Below are 17897 nucleotides of genomic sequence, written 5' to 3'. Positions count from 1 at the left end.
AACTATTTCTCCTTTTTCTTTCTTTTGTTTCTTTAGGTTCTTTCTTTAGTTCTTAGGTCTAAGAATTAGTTAGACCTTTTGCTTAAGGTTAAGATAATAGGTCTAAGGGGATAATTATAGTAGGGTTAGGTAGTATAGTTATAAGAATTATATAGTAGTTAATTTAAGGGATAAATTAATAGGAAAGCTACTTACCTATTAAAAAAGGGATTTATAGACCTAAGAAGGGATTAGGGGGGATATAATTATTTATATACAGTTATTATTATTAGCCTTAATACTCTATATAAAAATACACTACTAGTTATTACTACACTTTTATTTATTTAGGAAAATTTACTCTTTTTGTGATTGCTTTATTAATTTATACTTTTATTTTAGTATCTTTGTAGATTAGGTCTAAGAATTATAAGACTTATTGATTAATATATATATTATTATTATTAGACGTTGTTGTAGTGTAGGTAGTTTTCCTATGTTTTACTATTCCTCTTTTCCTTTGTTAGGTGGCCTAGATGCCCTGCCTTTTCTTACTATCTTAATCTTTCTTATTAATATTTTTATAGATAAGCTATATATAATAAATTATATATACCTTAAGGGGGAGTATTAAATATTAAGGTTTAAAGACCTTATATATATAAAAGTAAAATAATAATATAATAAAGAAGTAAAATATATATTATAGTATTAATAATACTATATACACTATATATACTAGATATAAAAATAACTACTTAAAAAATAGTTATATATACTATATAATAATAATATTTATATATAAAGAATAGGTCTTTTTAGTAAGACCTTCTTCTTCTCTATAGAATTAAGAATATAGTTCTAGGTTATATAAGGTAAATAGATAAAATAATACCTTACTATAGGTAAAATAATACCCTATAACTTAACTTACTTAATAACTTACTTAATAACCTACCTAATAACTTACCTAATAGCCTAGAATACTAGAGAAATTCTTAGAATACCTAAGAAATAAGTATAAGTAATCCCTTTATATCCCTAGATCTAGTTAGTTAGTTCTATCTATAAGCTCTTCTATATTTATAATAATATAATACTTCTATATCTTATCTTTTATCTCTTATCTTTAACCTTATCTACCTCTTTTACTTTTAAAACTTAGTAGTCTACTTAGGTAGTTCCCCTAAGAGAATAAGTATACTACTAGTAGTCCTTAGGCTATAGATAATATATATTTCTATTTACTTTAATAGTAAAAGTGTTATACACAAAAACGACGCCGTTAATTGTATAGCAGCAACTAACGCCTTATATCACTGTATGACACACCCCCTTAGATTGCAGAAGGCTTTCTGTGGTCTAACTACTGTCGTGGACTTACTGCTCTTTTGGTCTTACTGCCATTGTAGTCTTGCCAGCAATCTGCTTACTAAGCTGATAGGGGTGGTTTTTTGTGGTTTCTGCCTTAGGGGGAATTGAACCCCCGGGGTCTATGATGCTCAGACGCTAGCTAGGGGCTATACCATTAAGGTATATAGCGCAAACTGGGCTCATAACTGTCGCACACAAAAACGACGCCGTTAATTGCATGGCAGCAACTAACGCCTTATATCACTGTATGACAAAAAGTTATTAGTATACCTTAGAAAATAAATAAGAGGCTTATACTATCTAGGCCTATATAGGTTAAAACCTAGGTAGGTCTAGGCTATATAGGTAGCTACTTACACTAGCTAGAAATTAGCCTAGTATAAACTATAAGTATTATTAAAGATAGACTAGTGGTTTATTTTTCCTAGTAAGATCTACGGATACTAGTAGGCTAATATAGAAGCCTATCTAAACATTGAAAGCTTATGCAAAAGAGGAACATATTTATGCTCTTGACTGTACGACGAAAACAGATTAAACAAGGTGTAAGTAACCCCTTGCCTCAACCTTACTTACAGTAGTTTTATACGTGTAGGCACAGCATGCACTAACAAAACTTGTTAATAGCCCAACGGGATAAATAGGCTAGTGTAGGCATAGCTGAGTCGGAAATTAGGTTGCAGTCCCAGACAAGGCACCCAAAATGGAAAAGCTATTTACCTGTAGGTTCCAATTGTTGTGCCCCAGTCAGGTGTACTAGGAACCCCAGCTATTATTCATATATATATCACAGCATTGAGGCAGAAAGCTTTACATTGTCTAGAATTTTACTCTCGAGTGTAGATTATATCCTCATGATTCAGATGAGAGCTACACGCATGCCTACTAATAAACCAGTACAAAGTATGAAGGCACAGCACACACTGACATTATGGACTTACGTCACAACGTGATCAAAGTTACTCCCACGTTTCATTCCGTAAAGTCTGTCCCTTGGTCGGCCAACTTTATCACCCGAACTCCATCATTTGGCATTGTCTACTGCCCAACTCTCTGCCGGACTGGAGCATGCCCACACACCAAAGTTCGTCTTTTCGGCAAACTAGGTATCCAAGTTGACGGAAAAGTAAACAGTCAAAAGGGCCTTTTTACCGTTTGCCGGAACTTAGACTTTTCCCCGTCCTTTCTTCGTTGGTGAGCCTCGGCAAAGCCAGAGGACCTTTTTGACGCGGACTGACAGATAGCCTATATCTAGGCAATCTCCCCGTCCCGTAGATATTACTATTTTCTCATGATGCCCACTTTCCATCGTAATGTAAAGACTCATTGAAGGGTTTCGCAACTGGAACAGCCAGAATGCCGACACTGTCGTTCTTCTCGACGGCTAAACGGTCGGCCTGTGACCGATGTAGGAAGCAAAAGCTGCGATGTCCACCGCAGGTGAAGTGTGGCGCCCAGATGGCGTGCGGCCGCTGCGTGCGTGCCGGCGTCGTGTGCATTTTGGGCTACACGGAGCCGCGGGGCGCGACTACTTTTGGATCCAGTATCATCGACGGGCGCCCTCGGAGACATGCGCGTTCGCAATCTTTTAGAAGCCCAGAGGACACAGCAGTAACGCCTGACCTTGAACGAGAGTGGACGAGCACGCCCTCCTGGCACATGGAGGACGAGCGGGGCCAGATGTCCCCATTGGAGTCGTCTCCTAACGCCGAGACGTCGGTCGCCCGTAGTAATGAAGACGACGGACTCTCGCTCTCTGTCTTCTACAACCACTCGCTCTCCTACCATCTCGACACCCATGACAGTAACACCTTCGACGGGCTCTTCCCAGCGGAAAGCTCGCCTTTGTTTCTACACCAAAGTCACTCCCCCGTCGGAGCGCCAGAAGAGAGGTGCAGGTCGCAAAACAGCCACGTCTCAGACGTCTCGGAACGGCGGCAGCGAGACGAGTTGGATGTACGCCTGCTGCGCCTGAACCTCAGATTGTGCGAGCAACTGAGCAGACAGCAGCCAGACAGGACCTTGGAGACACAGCCCGGAACGCGAACAAACGGCTGGGGTCCGGCAGCGTCCAGAGCCTTTGGAGATGCCCTCGCCATCGCCGAGGAATACATATCCACACTGCGGGACCTGGGTGGCCTCGGGCTTTCATCCCCATCATCCCCGTGCTCGTTCGGCAGTGGGTCAAAGGCGACACACTGCGTTGGTGCGCGGATTCCGGACGACTCACCGTGCATTCTCAACATTGAATCGTGTTACATCCGCCTCGTTGAATTGTTCAATGTATGCCTGGTTAACCTGCGAGACATGGCAAGTAGAGAAACTTGCAACCCAGGGACGCCGCGACCGGATCGCGTTCCTCTCATTTCGCTGTCCAACAGCAGTTTCGCCGTCTTGCCAGAGGTGCGCTTGGACGGGTTTGTCATCCGGCAGGCTGGCCTCCGGACCAAGATCCTGTGCCAAGCAATACGGCATCAGTTTGAGTCTATTGAGATACTCCTTGGTCTGCCGATCGAGCTACGCGTGTCGGGACGTGATGGCATGGGCTCGTGTGGCTGTCTAACCGACGGCTGGGCTACGACTTATTCTGTGGCTGGGGTTGGAGGTGATGGGAGGCTTTGGAAATACCGCGAAGCCGTTTGTTTGCTACGTGAACATATTGATCTTGCGGAAAAGGGCTACTCGGCATCAGCGAGCGGTATTTGATAAGTTGGAACAGAGAACTGTTAGCAGCATTGTATAAAGTGAGAAACTAGAGAGCAACTGTCTCAAACCTCAAGGGCCTCTGTCAGGAAACCTATTGTCGACGTATCTTTGAAACTAGTGAAACGGGGCAGGATTTCGCGTTTTCCTTTTTAGTTAGCCAGCCTGATGAAGCGTGGCATATAAGAGTGTATTAGACCCTCAGGTAAGTAGAAAGGAAGGACATTACAGACAGTAATACATATACACACAGACACATAGATAGGAATACATAAACACTATAAGTTAAAGTGTCATACAGTGATATAAGGCGTTAGTTGCTGCCATGTAATTAACGGCGTTGTTTTTGTGTACAACATAAAGCACCTACTTTCTATATATCCCTGTATTCTGCCTACCATAAAAATACTACCTAGCTACTAACTTTCTAGATACTCTCTAGTTTTAAACTATTACTATTTTTACTATTCTTCTTTAAATTAATTTATTTTGAAATATATTCTTTATAGTTTAATAGTTATTATATAGAATATTACTAACTAATAATACTTTTGAGAATAATATTACTTATTAGTTTAACCTTTATTCTTAAATATAGATACTTATAGTAGAATTTACTAACTAGTAGTTACTTATAAACTATATTATATACTTAATAAGAATAAGAGACTATTCCTTTTATATAACTTTAGCCTTATTAGGCAGAGACATGCCTAAGGATAATATAGTTATAGCCTTTATTAGGTTATTATTAGCTACCTCTGGTTACTTAGTCACTTTAGGTGCAGTTATATAATAGTATCTAGGCAGGTTGTGTGGTTTAGGTGTTTGTATGCCAGCTTACCAACTTCCTCTCCTCCTTGCTTTCCAGAGCAAGTTCACCAGGCCACATTTCTAAACGCCAAGTCTATGCTTTACAGGTTTCGCAACGCTATCTAAGAGCTGCTGGTCGGGTTGCGACGTCTTATCAATAGATGTCTACCTACTCAAGTCATTCTGTCTCTATTTCAAGGTATATATTCTAGATTCTGTACTTTTATGTCGACGTCGAAACCGCAAACCAAAAAATCAACCCCGGACCAACACGTCCACCCTCATGCCTTGCTGGTCCTCAGCAGCGCGGGGTACTTGCTAACGCCGGGTTCATCAAATGATTCAATCAAAGCAGCGACGCCGGGATGCATGCCGGTGGCGACGGCTCTCCTAAGCCACTCGTGCATCGGCAGAACCTCATAGGCCTTGCCTGTCATCTCGAGCCCAATATCCGCCATGCTTGCCATGGGGATCACGACATCGCCGACGTTGTTGACGTACGTGATGTCGCCGTGGCTCTCGCTGCTGCCGGCGTGCCTGAACAACTCTCCCGTAACGTCGTCGCAGCAAGTTTCGACCGAGACCAGGTCGAAAGAACCGGCGTTGTGCTTGATATCGGGCACCGTCTGTGTCTTGTGCGCGTAGTGCAGCATGGCGTTCACCCAGTCGAGCCCGGCCTCGTTGACCCTCGCGTCGGCTCCCGCGCGGATGATAGTGGACGGTCGCTGGATGACCACCCGCAGAGGCGCGCGGCGACCGTCCTGGACTTGGGCGGTAACAAGGCGCTCGAGCATCTTCTCGCAGGCCCATTTGCCGCACATGTAGCCATGCGAACCGTCAGCCGGTGGCGTCTTGCCCGTCCCCGTGCATGATGTCGGTGGAAAGGCGTCGAGCCCGGCGAACAGCGCCACGCCGGCCGATGAGATGTAGTGGAATGGGACCGATCGTGGCAGGCACGCGCTGACAAGCTGGCGCGTCGACTGGACGTTGGCCTCCCGGAGGGCCGAGTAGTACTTGAGATGCGACGTGTCGGAGCCGTTGTGGATGACGGCGTCGACCTCGCCAAAGATGGCAGCCCAGTCGCCACGGTCGAGGCCGAAGTGTGGCAGCGAGAGGTCTCCTTCGTGGTAGACGACACGGCCGCCGGCGGAAGGCAGTCTTCCAGATCCGAGGCGTTCCGAAAGCCGCCGGACCCCAACGCATATGACCTTGCGGATCGAGGGCTGGGCCAGCAGGGCGTTGAGAAGGTGGTGTCCGAGCAGGCCGGCGCAGCCGGTGAGCAGAACGACTTGGGGATTCGCCTTGGGAGCCGGCGCGCTCGAAAGATCGGGAACGCACGTGTCCGGCTCGGGCGGTGTTGTCTCGGCAACCCAGTCGATGGTTGGACTGCTGCTGCTGCTGTCAACTTTGGAGTCTAGGTCAGGACCGGTGCTGGTAGGCGTCGTCACACCGCTGGCTCCCAAAGATGACGTTACCGAGTCGCTGCTTGAGCCGCCGCTGTCTTGATTACGGGGCGAGCTGGGGACGGAGGAGGAACTGGGGAGGGAGGAGTCGGAAGCATCCTCTTGCTGTACCTGGGGAACCAGCTCGGGTGGGATGCTCTCGGCGGCCAGCTCGACCAGACTGGACATGCGAACGTCGCTGGCCATGATCTTGAGCACGGGGACGCTGACCTGGAAGGTCTTGAGGAACCATGACCGCACGTCGACCGAGAGGAGGGAGTCGAAACCGAGCTCGGCGCCCCGCATCATCATCAGCTCGTCGTCGTCGGCCGAGACCTGCAACATGCGGCGCAGCTGGGCGCCGAAGGCATGTTTGACGACGTCCAGCACGTTCTGCGGGGACCGGCACGCCTGGAGAAGGTCCCGGACCGAGGCCAAACTCGTCTTGTCCTGTTTGCCGCGGCCCCCGCCGCCGCTGCCGTCGTCGGCCTGAGACTCGCAAACGCGGAAGCGAGAGAACTTGGGGTCCGAGTACCAGGGGGGGATGTTTTGCATGCCGGGCGTGATGGGGAGGAGGCCGGTGGATATCTCGGGCCCGTTGGGGTTGTCGAGGTGGCCGGACTCGACGCACTCGGCAAAGATCTGGTGGAAGTCCTGTTCGGAGAGGTGCATCATGGCTGTCTTGGCCACCGTTAGGTCGAGCTGGCGGTCCGACTGGGTGATATAGCCGACGCCGATGATGGCGCCGACGTTGACGACGGAGGCGCGGAGGCCGCGTTCCCGGCGCCGCCCTGCCACGCCTATCATGCCCATGTTGGCCGCGGCGTAGTTGGCCTGACCGACGTTGCCGATGACGCAGTTGATGGAGGACAGGAGAACGAAGAAGTCGAGGTCGACGTCGCGGAAGATGTCGTCGAGGTTCATGCTGCCCAGCACCTTGGGCCCAATGACCTCCGTCACCTGGTCGAACTTCATGTTGCGGACGGACACGTCTCTCAGGACCATGGCGCCGTTGAGCAGGCCGACGATGGGCGGCAGACTGTCGACGATGGTCTGATGAACGGCCCTGATGGCCTCTTTGTCGGTCACGTCACTGCAGTGACACTTTTAGTCAGAGTTCAAAACACCCAGAGAGAAGGATATCAGTTCGGGACATACCATGACAATATCTTGATGGTCACTCCGCCAGAGGCGTGGTCACTGATCCAGCGCGGGTCTATCTTGGGGTTCCTACTCGTGAGGACCAGATGGCGCACGCCCCGTTGAATCATCCAGTCGCAGAGGGAGATGCCCAGCGCGCCCGACAGACCAACGAGCCAGTACGTCTTGTCGTGCTTGAAGAGCGGCTTCGACTCGAAGCGGGTGACCTGCGCGACAAGCGAGGTGGACGCCAACGTCGTCCAGTCGATGATGGCCAGCGGGCTGCTCGGGGGATGGCCGCCGTTTGTGAGCGCCTCGAGACTCATTGTCTCGGGCGGTGGAGAGAAGTATGAGTTCCCGCGCTCGGCATTCTTTGTTTCAACAAGATGGATGGCCCGTCTTAGTAACTGTCTCAGAACAGGTCCAGCCGAGCCGCTCTCTACGCCGCAGGGGGAGTAGAGGGTACGGGCGTTCTCTCTGCGACAGAAGGGTGGCAGGAGAGACAGTATCGCCAGCTCGTTCTCCGGCTTCTCATCGGTGTTGGAAAAGGAAGCAAAACAAGCGACGTCGGCAGGCAACAGCCGAGCCATCTCGGAGCGGCCTAGATAGGCGGGGAGCTCGATCTGGGGCGTTGCCGATGACGCCGGCGCTGGTGCCGTGGAGTCCGTCAAGAGCGTCGCGATGACGCCGCCGAGAGCGGCTTGTGCCATGATGGCCTGGGCAACCGGTTCGGGCGCGTTGTGTAGGACCAGCCTCTGGCCTGCGGACAAAGGACTGAGGATGGCCATGGCAACAAGCTCCGCCGCCACGAGGGCGAGGCGGGTAGCTTCGGAGCCGCTTGGGACGTCACAAGTGACGGCCGACTCGGCGGGGACCTTGATCACGGACGTGAGGGAAGAAACGAGCGCAAGACGCCGAGAGCCATGGTCGTCTACGCCCACGACGAGGAACCGGAAGCCGGCCGGGCACCGGAGGGCGGATGCCACGGCGTGGGTGAGGCGCAGCTGGACGGTCTCACTATCACCGCTGGAGCACGGTGGTGTGGGCACGAGGTCTGCCGAGGTCTCGTACCGCGTCAACTGCCGGAGGCTGGGGCCGCCGTGGCCCGTCGGTTGCAGCACCAGCTCGACGGGGGATTTGCGCGTGTCGATCTGGCGGTATATGGGCCGCGAGGCCGAGTTGAGGCGGTCGTTGGCGTCCGCAATGGGAAACAGACGTGGCACGAGCTCGCGTCCGCTGCCGTCAATGATGATCTCAGGTTCCTTGACGTAGAGGAGGTCCTCGGCGTCGTCGAGCTGCTCGGAAGTGAAGCGGAGGAGGTGGTCGACAATAGCGTGGGCGTCGATGCCGCCGGCACCGCCTACACCGTCCTCGAGATCGACGTACTGCACGCGCAGGGTGTCTTCCTCGTGCATGGCGGACCGCCCGAAGCCCACCGTCATGTTGCAGTACGGCTCGCGGTTGAGGCGCCCGGAGGTGAGCCAGAGGATGGAGTTGCCGCCCACGAACAACTGCCTGAAGTTATTCCACCGCTCCGGCGTCATGTCCTTGAAGACGGGACGCTCGAGGTCCGCGAGACTGACGACGGTCAAGCCGGCGTCGCCACCGAACACGACCTCGTCAAGCGATTCGACCGAGTCGGACATGATGACTTGCTTTGCCAGCGGCGTCAACAGTTTCTCGAGACTCCGGGTCAGGTCGGCAACTGCGGGTGTCTGACCCCCTACGATGACCACCTTTTCGTATACGATACTGGTGCTGCTGCTGCTACTGATAACGTCAAGGGGGTTCCGGGCGAACTCGACGCGGTCGTCGACGGCGGTGGACACAAAGAGGGTAATGCCAAAGGCGTCAAACAACCGCGGCGGCGACATAGTGTCGATGCCCGAGAAGCCGTTGCGCCGGAGGATGGTCTCCCACTCGTCGGCGTCCACCAGCGGCGACAGCGTGCGGCCCTCGGCGACGCCGCGCCACCAGCCTGGCAGCGGGCCGAAGATGAAGCCGGCGCCGGCCTGCATGGCGCCGTTGCTGGCGCCTTCGCCAAGGATCAGCAGGCCGCCCGGCCGGAGCAGCTTCCGGAGGTTAGCCACGGCCTCGTCCAGCTTGGCGCAGGCGTGGATCACCATGAAGGCCACAACGACGTCATATGCGCCCTCGCGGAACCCCTGCGTCGCCGGGTCCTCCTCGGCGTTGCACACCTTGTACACCATCCGGTCCCCCCGGCGCAAACGTCTCGGCGGCACTCTCGAAGAAGCTCGACGATATGTCGGTGAAGGTGTACGTCGCAAAGTCGCGGCCGACGGCGCCCAGGATGTTCTTGGTGGCGCTGCCGGTGCCGGCGCCGATCTCGAGGATGTTGAGGTGCGCGTTGCGGTCGGTGAGTTGCTTGACGACGCCGCCCACCCACATGGCCGACTGCTTGGTTCCGAAGCCGTTCACGTAGTACTCGTCCAAGAGCCCGGAAGTGCGGAAATGCTCCAGCATGGTCGTCTCGCCTCGGAAGACGCGCGGCATCGTCTTGCCGACGAGGAGCATGATGGCAACATCCGAGTTGTCCATGAAGCTGCGTGGCGTTAGTAGGTAGTAATTTCAGTTGAATGATCGAGCAACTCACCCCTTTTCGTTGATATAATCAAGAACGTCCTGCTCCGTGTCGTCGAGCCACTCGGGAGAGGCCCACCGATGCTCGCCACGCCTCAAGAGTCCCGTCATGTGTCTGGCGTACCGGAGATAGTGGCACAACGGGCTCTCAGACCGGGCCAGGTGGTCGTCGGGTATCATCTCATCGAACCGTCTCGAGTAAAAGGCGGCGATGCGGCTGAGCACAAAGACCAGCTCGCGGTCGCGGTCCGTCACGGGCACACCGGCGGCGGCCTCCGCGCCGTCCGGCCGGCTCGGCACCCAGTGCATCTTGTAAAACACATCCCGGTCGTTGCCGGCGTCCATGGCTCCCACGGGCTTGAACCAGACCTCGTCGACCTGGACGGCCGCCCGCGGAAGGATGAGTTTACCCCTGGGGGCGTATAAGCTGACGCTGCCCGAGAAGCCGCTGGTGCTGTCGGCGCTGTCGCACACGGAGTCGACGAGCATCGAGTCGGCCTCGACGTAGTCTTCGGCAGTGAGCGCGTCCAGGTCGACCCTGACCTTGTTGATCCTCGAGGGCAGATGGAGGAGACGCAGCCGGTCGTCCCCCGGGTAGCTGTGTGCCAGCATGACGGACTGAAAGGCGGCGTCCAGGTCGACGGGGTGAAGCAGAAGGCGGTCGTCACATACAGATGCCGACGTCCTCGCCTTTCGGGCGACGCAGGACGCCCTGCCAAGCTTCCTCTCGAGCTCCACAAGCGACCGGAACGGCCCGGAGAAGTCGTACTCCAGCCCCGCCATGAATCCATACAAACGGTCTGGTGCCACGGGGATCATGTGCGGCGGCGGAGGTGCGCGTTCGGGGAGACACGGCGCTGCTGCTTTGACCCCCTTGTCATCCTCCTTCTCCTCCTCCTTTTTGACCTTCCTGAGTGACACTCTGAGCTCGCCGTCGGCCGCGAGGACCAGGTCGGCAGATCCGACGCCCCCCAGCGCAGCAGAGTACGTGAAGAAGGCCGTGGCTTCTCGGCCCGGTTTCACCGAGATCCGCGAGAGCTCCACGTGGACCTCGACACCCGTGTCGTTCTGGTCGAACGTGACGGCGTTGTGGATGTTGAAGTCGGCGAGCTCCACGAGGCGTATGCCCTCCTCGCCGCCGCCAGCCAGGAACCGCGCCGCCTCGATGGCAGTGGACACGTAGGCGGCGGCAGGGAGCACGATCTGGCCCTGAACCTGGTGTCCCTCGAGCCACGGCATCTCGCTGGGCTTCAGGACGTTTGTCCACCTCAAGACGTGCGGCGCGCTGTCCGGACACGCGTGTCCCAGGAGCTCATGGTGCGGCTGGTGGCGCAGACGGATGTTGCGAGATCTCCTGGACTCGGACCAGTACTTGACCTTGTGCTTCCACTGATAACTCGGCAGATCTCCGAGGACGGCGAACGGCCGCCCGCCGAGCCCCGACAACGCGGCCCCGCAACCCCCGAGGTCCACCGAGCCACTTGCCAGGCGTTCCCAGAGATTGCCGAGGCAATCGGAGAAGGCCATGACGGCACTCTCCCCCCGAGAGAGCGTGCCAAAGTACGCCACGTCCTGCATGTTCTCCTTGGCAACACTGGCGAGCGCGGGATGCGGTCCGACCTCGAGCGCTACGCCGGGAACACCGCCATCCCGGGAGAAGACGGCGGCGGCGGCTGCGGCGACGGCATCCGAAAAGGCGACCGGCCTCGTCAGGTTCTCGGCCCAGTACACGTCGCTCAGCTTGTCGGCCGAGGGATCGACCGGCTTGCCGCCCCAAGTGCTCGAAAACCAGGTGCATCGGCCGTTGCCGGCGAGGGCCTTGACGCCGGCGCGTCGGAGAGCGGCCACGTAAGGTTCGAAACACGGCAGCATGTGTCTCGAGTGATACGCCCTGTCCACCCGCAGGCGGCGGTTGAACTTGTTCTCGTCGTCAAGGACCAGCGCAAGCTCCGCAACGGCGTCCTCATCTCCCGATATGGTGACGCTCGACGGCGAGTTGACGGCCGCCAGGCTGATACGCCCAGCGAACTCGTCTACCCCGCATAGTTCTGCGGCGTCTTCAGGCGACGTGCCGACGGCTAGCATCGCGCCTTTGATACCGTCCCCGTTCGGGCTCCGCGCGTGCTTGCTGTGCAGGCCTCGGTAGTGGGCGATGACCACGGCGTCGCGGGCGCTGAGGAATCCCGCGGCGTACGCGGCGGCCATCTCCCCGCTCGAGTGGCCGACGACGGCTTCGAACGACACGTTGGCAGAGCGGAGCAGGTCGACCAGCATGATCTGTACCGCCGTGCACAAGGGCTGCGAGATGGCCGCCTCGCCGACTCGGGATGCCGAGGGTTCCGCCAGCAGCTCGGCCCGGAGAGACCAGCACGGACGGTCCTCTTCCGGGAGGGCATTCAGATGGCTCTCGAGCGTCTGGATTATACGCGAGGCCAAGGGTGACTTTTCGATGAGCTCTGCCCCCATCCGGGAGTATTGAGCTCCCTGGCCGGTGAAGACGCCGAGGACCCTCGAGGGCGTGTTTTTTGTCGTCGACGACGACGACGACGGCGACGACGATGGCACCGCAGCATATGTCCTCACTCCGATGTTTTGTTGCTCGGACGACGTCGCGGCGAGGCGCGCCTGGATCTTGCCCTTGAGGTCACCCACGGTCGCTGCCGAGAAGGAGACGCGGTGGTTGAAGACGGAACGACGCTCTCGCAGGGTGTATCCCAGGTCATGCACGTTCACCTCGGGGTGCGCATCAAAGTATGCGACGTAGGCCGCAAGGTTTGCCCGGAGAGAATCCTCGGAAGCAGCCGAGAACACAAACGGCACGAGGACCTCCCAGTCCGTCTCTGAATCGACACCTCTTCCCCCTTCTCTCGTTGGCCCCTGGTAGCTCTCCACGATGGCGTGCGCGTTGGTGCCTCCGAAGCCAAAGTTGTTGACGCTGGCCCGCCTTGGCTGCCCGTCGGGCACCTCCGGCCACGCGAGAGCCTTTGTCGTGATTTGCAGGTTGCCGTAGAATGGTGCGACGGCCGGGCTGAGCCGCTCGAAGAGCATGTTGGGCGGCACCGTGGCGTTCTGCAAGGCCTTGGTCACCTTTAAGAGGCCCGCGATGCCTGCCGTGCCTTCGGTGTGGCCCAGCACCGTCTTGATGGAGCCCACGTATAAGGGGCTGCCGTCTCCGGCCTGTCCGCCATGGCCGTCGCCGAAGAAGGCGGTGCTGAGAGCTTCGGCCTCGACGGGATCTGCAATATCAGGGAGGAGAGGGAAGTCAGTCGGGCTCTTTCGGAGAATAGAGGGCATCGAGAGTGCCACATAGACTAGGACAGGAACGTAAAACAGACATACGTACCGCCTGCCGGGGTTCCGGTGCCATGCGCCTCGATATACTGCGGCCTGTTGGCCGGGTTAGCCGGATCGAGACCGGCTTTCCTATAGACGCTGCGGATCAGGTCTCGTTGCGCGCTGGCGCTGGGCATCGTCAGTCCCGGGGTAGCGCCGTCCTGGTTCACGCCCGTCTCCCGGATGACGGCCTCTATCCGGTCGCCGTCTCGCAGCGCCTGGCTGAGCGTCTTGATCACTACGGCCGCCACGCCGTCTCCGCGCGCGTAGCCGTTGGCCTCGGCATCCCACATGCGCCCGAGGCCGTCGGGCGACAGCATCTTCAGTTTGCTCTCGATGATGTACATCTCGGGCCCCAAGATGAGGTTCGACCCGCAGGCCACTGCCATCCGCGAGTCGCCGGCCCGCAGAGCCCGGACGGCTTGGTGCACTGCAACCAGGCTCGACGAGCACGCCGTGTCGATGGTGACAGAAGCGCCGTGCCAGTCAAAGAAGTACGACACGCGGTTCGAAAGCACAGCACGCGACGTCCCCACCGCCAGGTAGGTTGGTACCTGGTCCAGATCCCGGAGCAGCATGGCCTCGTAGTCGCCGCACATGAGACCGGCGTATACGCCCGTGTCGCTTCCGCGAAGGCCCTGGATCGTCATCCCGGCGGACTCGATAGCCTCGTATACTATCTCGAGAAGAAGGCGCTGTTGCGGGTCCATTGCCACCGCCTCGACCGGGTTGATGGCAAAGAACTCGGCATCAAAGGCCTGCAAGTCATTGTTCATCAGATAGGAGTGGAGCACGTTCATGCGGCCGTGCTGCGCGCTGTTGGGGTGGTGGAAGCCCTCGGCGTTGAACCTGTTGCCGGTAATCTCGCTGCGCACGTCTCGTGGGTTCTGGAGGAGCTCCCACAGCTTCGACGGCGAGTTCACGTCGCCGGCAAATCGACACGCGCTGCCCACTATGACGATGGGATCCGGGGCGGGGTCCATGGAGGACCGGTCGTCGCGGGAGAGCATTGTGAGATTTTGGAAGTGACGAGGCTACGGGGGAGAAGCTGTGATATTGGGTGCGGATTGCGAAACAGCTTTATTTCTCTTGATTTGTACTGAAAATAAGAATGAATTTGTTGTTCAGGAGAAACTGTACTTTCACCTGGCCGTCGATAGTAGCCGGATCGTCTACCCCAGAGTCTTACAAGAAGCGTTCAGGTGACTATATTTTAGAAGCAGGCGATTACAATCACTTCATCAGTTGGCCATCCTATGGATATCTATCTATATAAAGGTCTGAATAGACTCCAGTTAAACACTTAACTCAAATTTATAAGACAGAGAAGGTCTATGTAGAACTTCCTACCGAGGAACGCTAACTCAAACCATGAGAATGAAATCTCAGATAAATTCGTCTTTGCATTGCCGAGTTATTAAATTCGTCTTTGCATTGCCGAGTTATTCAAAGTTTTCCAAATTTCTGCTAATAGAACCCCCAACCATCAAACCGTGGAACAAGAGTCATTGCCGACGACGCTTGGGCGCATCGTTGGCGCCCGTTCCGTAAGGGGGTTCGGTTTCCTTTCTAGGAAACCGACGCCGAATGTTGTTCAATCTTGCGTCACCGTCGAGACGGCTCATTGCCGGAACTCATGCAACTCCCTTAGGTTCGTCCCTCGCATACTGTACGTCGTAGGGCCACCTCCGGTGTTCATCAGAAGATTGATTCTTGTGTTCGTGGCCTCGTCTTTGTCTCCACGTGATTGACTAAGGGTGTGGTCGGCCGCTGCTCATGAGGAGTGATTCGTGGCCAACGGGTATTTCCGGCGTACACAACCACTCCGGAGGGGTATCTGAGCTCAGATGCTTACTGCAGCTAGAAAGTTAGATTTATGCAATATATCTTTCTAAATCTCTGGTGACTTACCACTAAAAGAGGGAAAGCGTTATTTAAAATAGGCTTATCTACTATTAATCTTAGCATTATGAATTAGTGGCTAATGTGATTAGTGGCTAGCTAGCCTAGATGATTAAAGTGATGTTAAGTAAGATTAGGGTTAGGGTTATCAAAGACTATTCAAGTAAGCGGTGAGCTGGTTATAGACTATACCTACTTTGGTGGTACAATGAGCATAAAGCTGGGGTAGCACAAGTAACAAAAAGTCCCCCCTTGGCCACTAATCACTCCTCATGAGCAGCGGCCGACCACACCCTAAGGATGCCTAGGTTTGAGTCTGCGTCTGATTGAGTGCGATAACTCAATCTGAGACTTGGTAACCCAATCTGAGACGTGGTAGCCCAATCTGAATCGCGATAACTCGATCCGAGAATACTGTGGCGGTATCAAGCCAACAAAGTGGCTCAGTGTGTGTCTCTGGAGACTGGGCCAGGTCATCGGTTCTCAGTGACTAGAGATTTCCGTACGGCCTTCAAATAACACTGTCCTGTATCTTCGTCCTAGAGAAATAGACGGCTCGGTTTTGATCTTTTCTTTGTCCGATTTCACGCACGACACTCTCTTCCCAGGCCACCGACTGATCATAAAATTTTACTCTCTTCCCAAGGGGTTTTGACTTCACCGTGTTCGCTGGCCTATATCCCCTCCCCGAATGACTCGTTTCCGAACTCTTCACTTGAACTTCCTGCCGTAGATATGTCTCTCCTTTCGGTGGCTGCATTCGCAGATGTGTTTCCTTCCTCTACTATTCTCCACGCCGCGGAACTGGTATGTGTCTCTTACGAACCCTCAACTGTTGGAAGCCGCCATCTAACGACAGTCAATTGCTCCTTATACAGCTAGTAGCCTGCTTTCTCCTCCTGTGGCCTTTCTACAATGTGTTCCTCCACCCGCTCAGCAAGTACCCCGGTCCAAGGCTCTTTGCAGCCTCTTCTCTGCCGTACGGCTACTGGTACATGACCGGGAAATGGCACGTCAAGATTATGGAACTGCACAACAAATACGGGCCCATCGTCCGCGTCGGCCCCGACGAGCTGTCCTATGCGCTGCCCGAGGCCTGGGACGATATCTACGGCCGCTACGTCCCCGCAAAACGCAAGGAGAACTCCAAGCCCGCCTGGTACTGCAGTCCAGACGCACACGACATGGTCGGCGCCACCCTCGGTGACCATGGACGCATGCGTCGTGTCATGGCCCCGGGCTTCACATACGGCGCCATGTGTAGACAGGAGCCCCTTATAAGACAGCACGTCGACCTGTTCCTGTTGAGACTGGACGAGCTATGTGTCCGAGGTCTCGGGGAGGGCGGAGCCGTCGTCAACATGCTCGAGTGGTTCACCTACTGCACCTTCGACATCATAGGGGACCTGTCCTTCGGCGAGCCGTTTGGCTGTCTGAAGGACTCCATGTTGCACCCCTGGCTTCGGCTGGTCTTTGCCAACATCTATATCACCCACTTGTTCATGCTGTGCAAACGAATACCCTTCTTCTACGTCTTCCTTCCCGTCAAGGCCACCGTCCAAATGTACCGCGACTTCACGAGACACGTCGTCGTATTGAGGCAAGTGGTGGAGCGGCGACTGGCGCTTCGCAAAAAGCGCGACGACTTCATGGACGTCATGTCCTCGACCCCGAAAAAGAGCCTATACATGACGCAGGAAGAGATGTTCAAGAATGCCATCCTCCTCACCGGCGGCGGCGCCGAGACAACCTCGAGCGCACTGACGGGCATGGCCTACACCCTTGCCAATAGGCCAGATCTGAAGCGCAAGATCACAGAGGAGCTTCACGCCACTTTTGCCACGGAGGACGACATCAATATGCGCAGCGTTGCGAACCTGACATACACAGGGGCCTTCATACAGGAGTCTCTTCGCTACTATCCTCCGGGTCCTAACGCCATGTGGCGCATGACTCCGCCTGAGGGGAACACAATTTTGGGCGAGGATATACCGGGCAATGTAAGTCAAGTGGACATTTACCTAAACAACTTTCCATGCTGCCAGGAGGGATCTGTAAATGGTCGCATCCAAAGATAAGTGGCTAACCGTAGGCTCCCACATCCGATATAGACCATACTGGGCATCCCACACCGCGTCGTTTATCGTAGCGAGAAGTTCTGGAAACACGCCCAAGAGTTCCGCCCGGAGCGCTGGCTTCCCGAAGGGCAGCGGCCCGCCGAGTTTGATGACGACCGCCGCGACGGCTTTCATCCTTTCTCGTACGGCCCGCGCGCGTGTATCGCGATCAAGTGAGTTGTCGACGTTTTCCGTACATACGCGTTCATTGCGAGAGCTGACAACTGCCAATTAGTCTCGCCTACGCCGAGATGCGCTACATTCTCGCGCGGTTCCTGTGGAACTTTGACGTCGACATGACAGAGCAGAGCCGCGGCTGGATGGACAACCAAAAGGCATACCTCGTCTGGGACAAGCCGGGCCTGTTCTTGCGCCTCAAGCCCGCTAAGAACGTTGAAGAGACGAAATGTTAATTACTGGAGGGATATTTCTTTCTGAGTGATGGTAAGAGTTGTGCTGAGTTGTGACGTTAGACTGCTTAGCTATTTGAGCC

At 54.7% G+C, this 17897-nt stretch overlaps 3 protein-coding genes across 3 annotated transcripts; 2 read left to right on the top strand and 1 right to left on the bottom strand.

Annotated features, from left to right (window-relative positions):
* Window positions 1–2284: 2284 nt before the first annotated feature.
* On the top strand, window positions 2285–4059 carry LY79DRAFT_581101 (uncharacterized protein; the record flags this gene model as incomplete). Its single annotated transcript, XM_060560172.1, has 2 exons — window positions 2285–2479; window positions 2794–4059. 2 exons carry the CDS (start codon window positions 2285–2287, stop codon window positions 4057–4059), a joined length of 1461 nt encoding a protein of 486 aa, XP_060412517.1.
* Window positions 4060–5150: 1091 nt separating this feature from the next.
* On the bottom strand, window positions 5151–14395 carry LY79DRAFT_671083 (uncharacterized protein; the record flags this gene model as incomplete). Its single annotated transcript, XM_060563868.1, has 5 exons — window positions 5151–7404; window positions 7470–9616; window positions 9657–10014; window positions 10066–13288; window positions 13396–14395. 5 exons carry the CDS (start codon window positions 14393–14395, stop codon window positions 5151–5153), a joined length of 8982 nt encoding a protein of 2993 aa, XP_060412516.1.
* A 1627-nt stretch (window positions 14396–16022) lies between these two features.
* On the top strand, window positions 16023–17817 carry LY79DRAFT_671082 (cytochrome P450; the record flags this gene model as incomplete). Its single annotated transcript, XM_060563867.1, has 4 exons — window positions 16023–16094; window positions 16166–17287; window positions 17399–17577; window positions 17640–17817. 4 exons carry the CDS (start codon window positions 16023–16025, stop codon window positions 17815–17817), a joined length of 1551 nt encoding a protein of 516 aa, XP_060412515.1.
* Window positions 17818–17897: the final 80 nt, after the last annotated feature.

The sequence above is a fragment of the Colletotrichum navitas genome (genome assembly GCF_030913465.1).
Source record: "Colletotrichum navitas strain CBS 125086 chromosome Unknown LY79scaffold_44, whole genome shotgun sequence".
NCBI classification, from domain to species: domain Eukaryota; kingdom Fungi; phylum Ascomycota; class Sordariomycetes; order Glomerellales; family Glomerellaceae; genus Colletotrichum; species Colletotrichum navitas.
The sequence above is the reverse complement of the archived record's forward strand: the minus strand, read 5'-3'. Positions and strand labels throughout refer to the sequence as shown.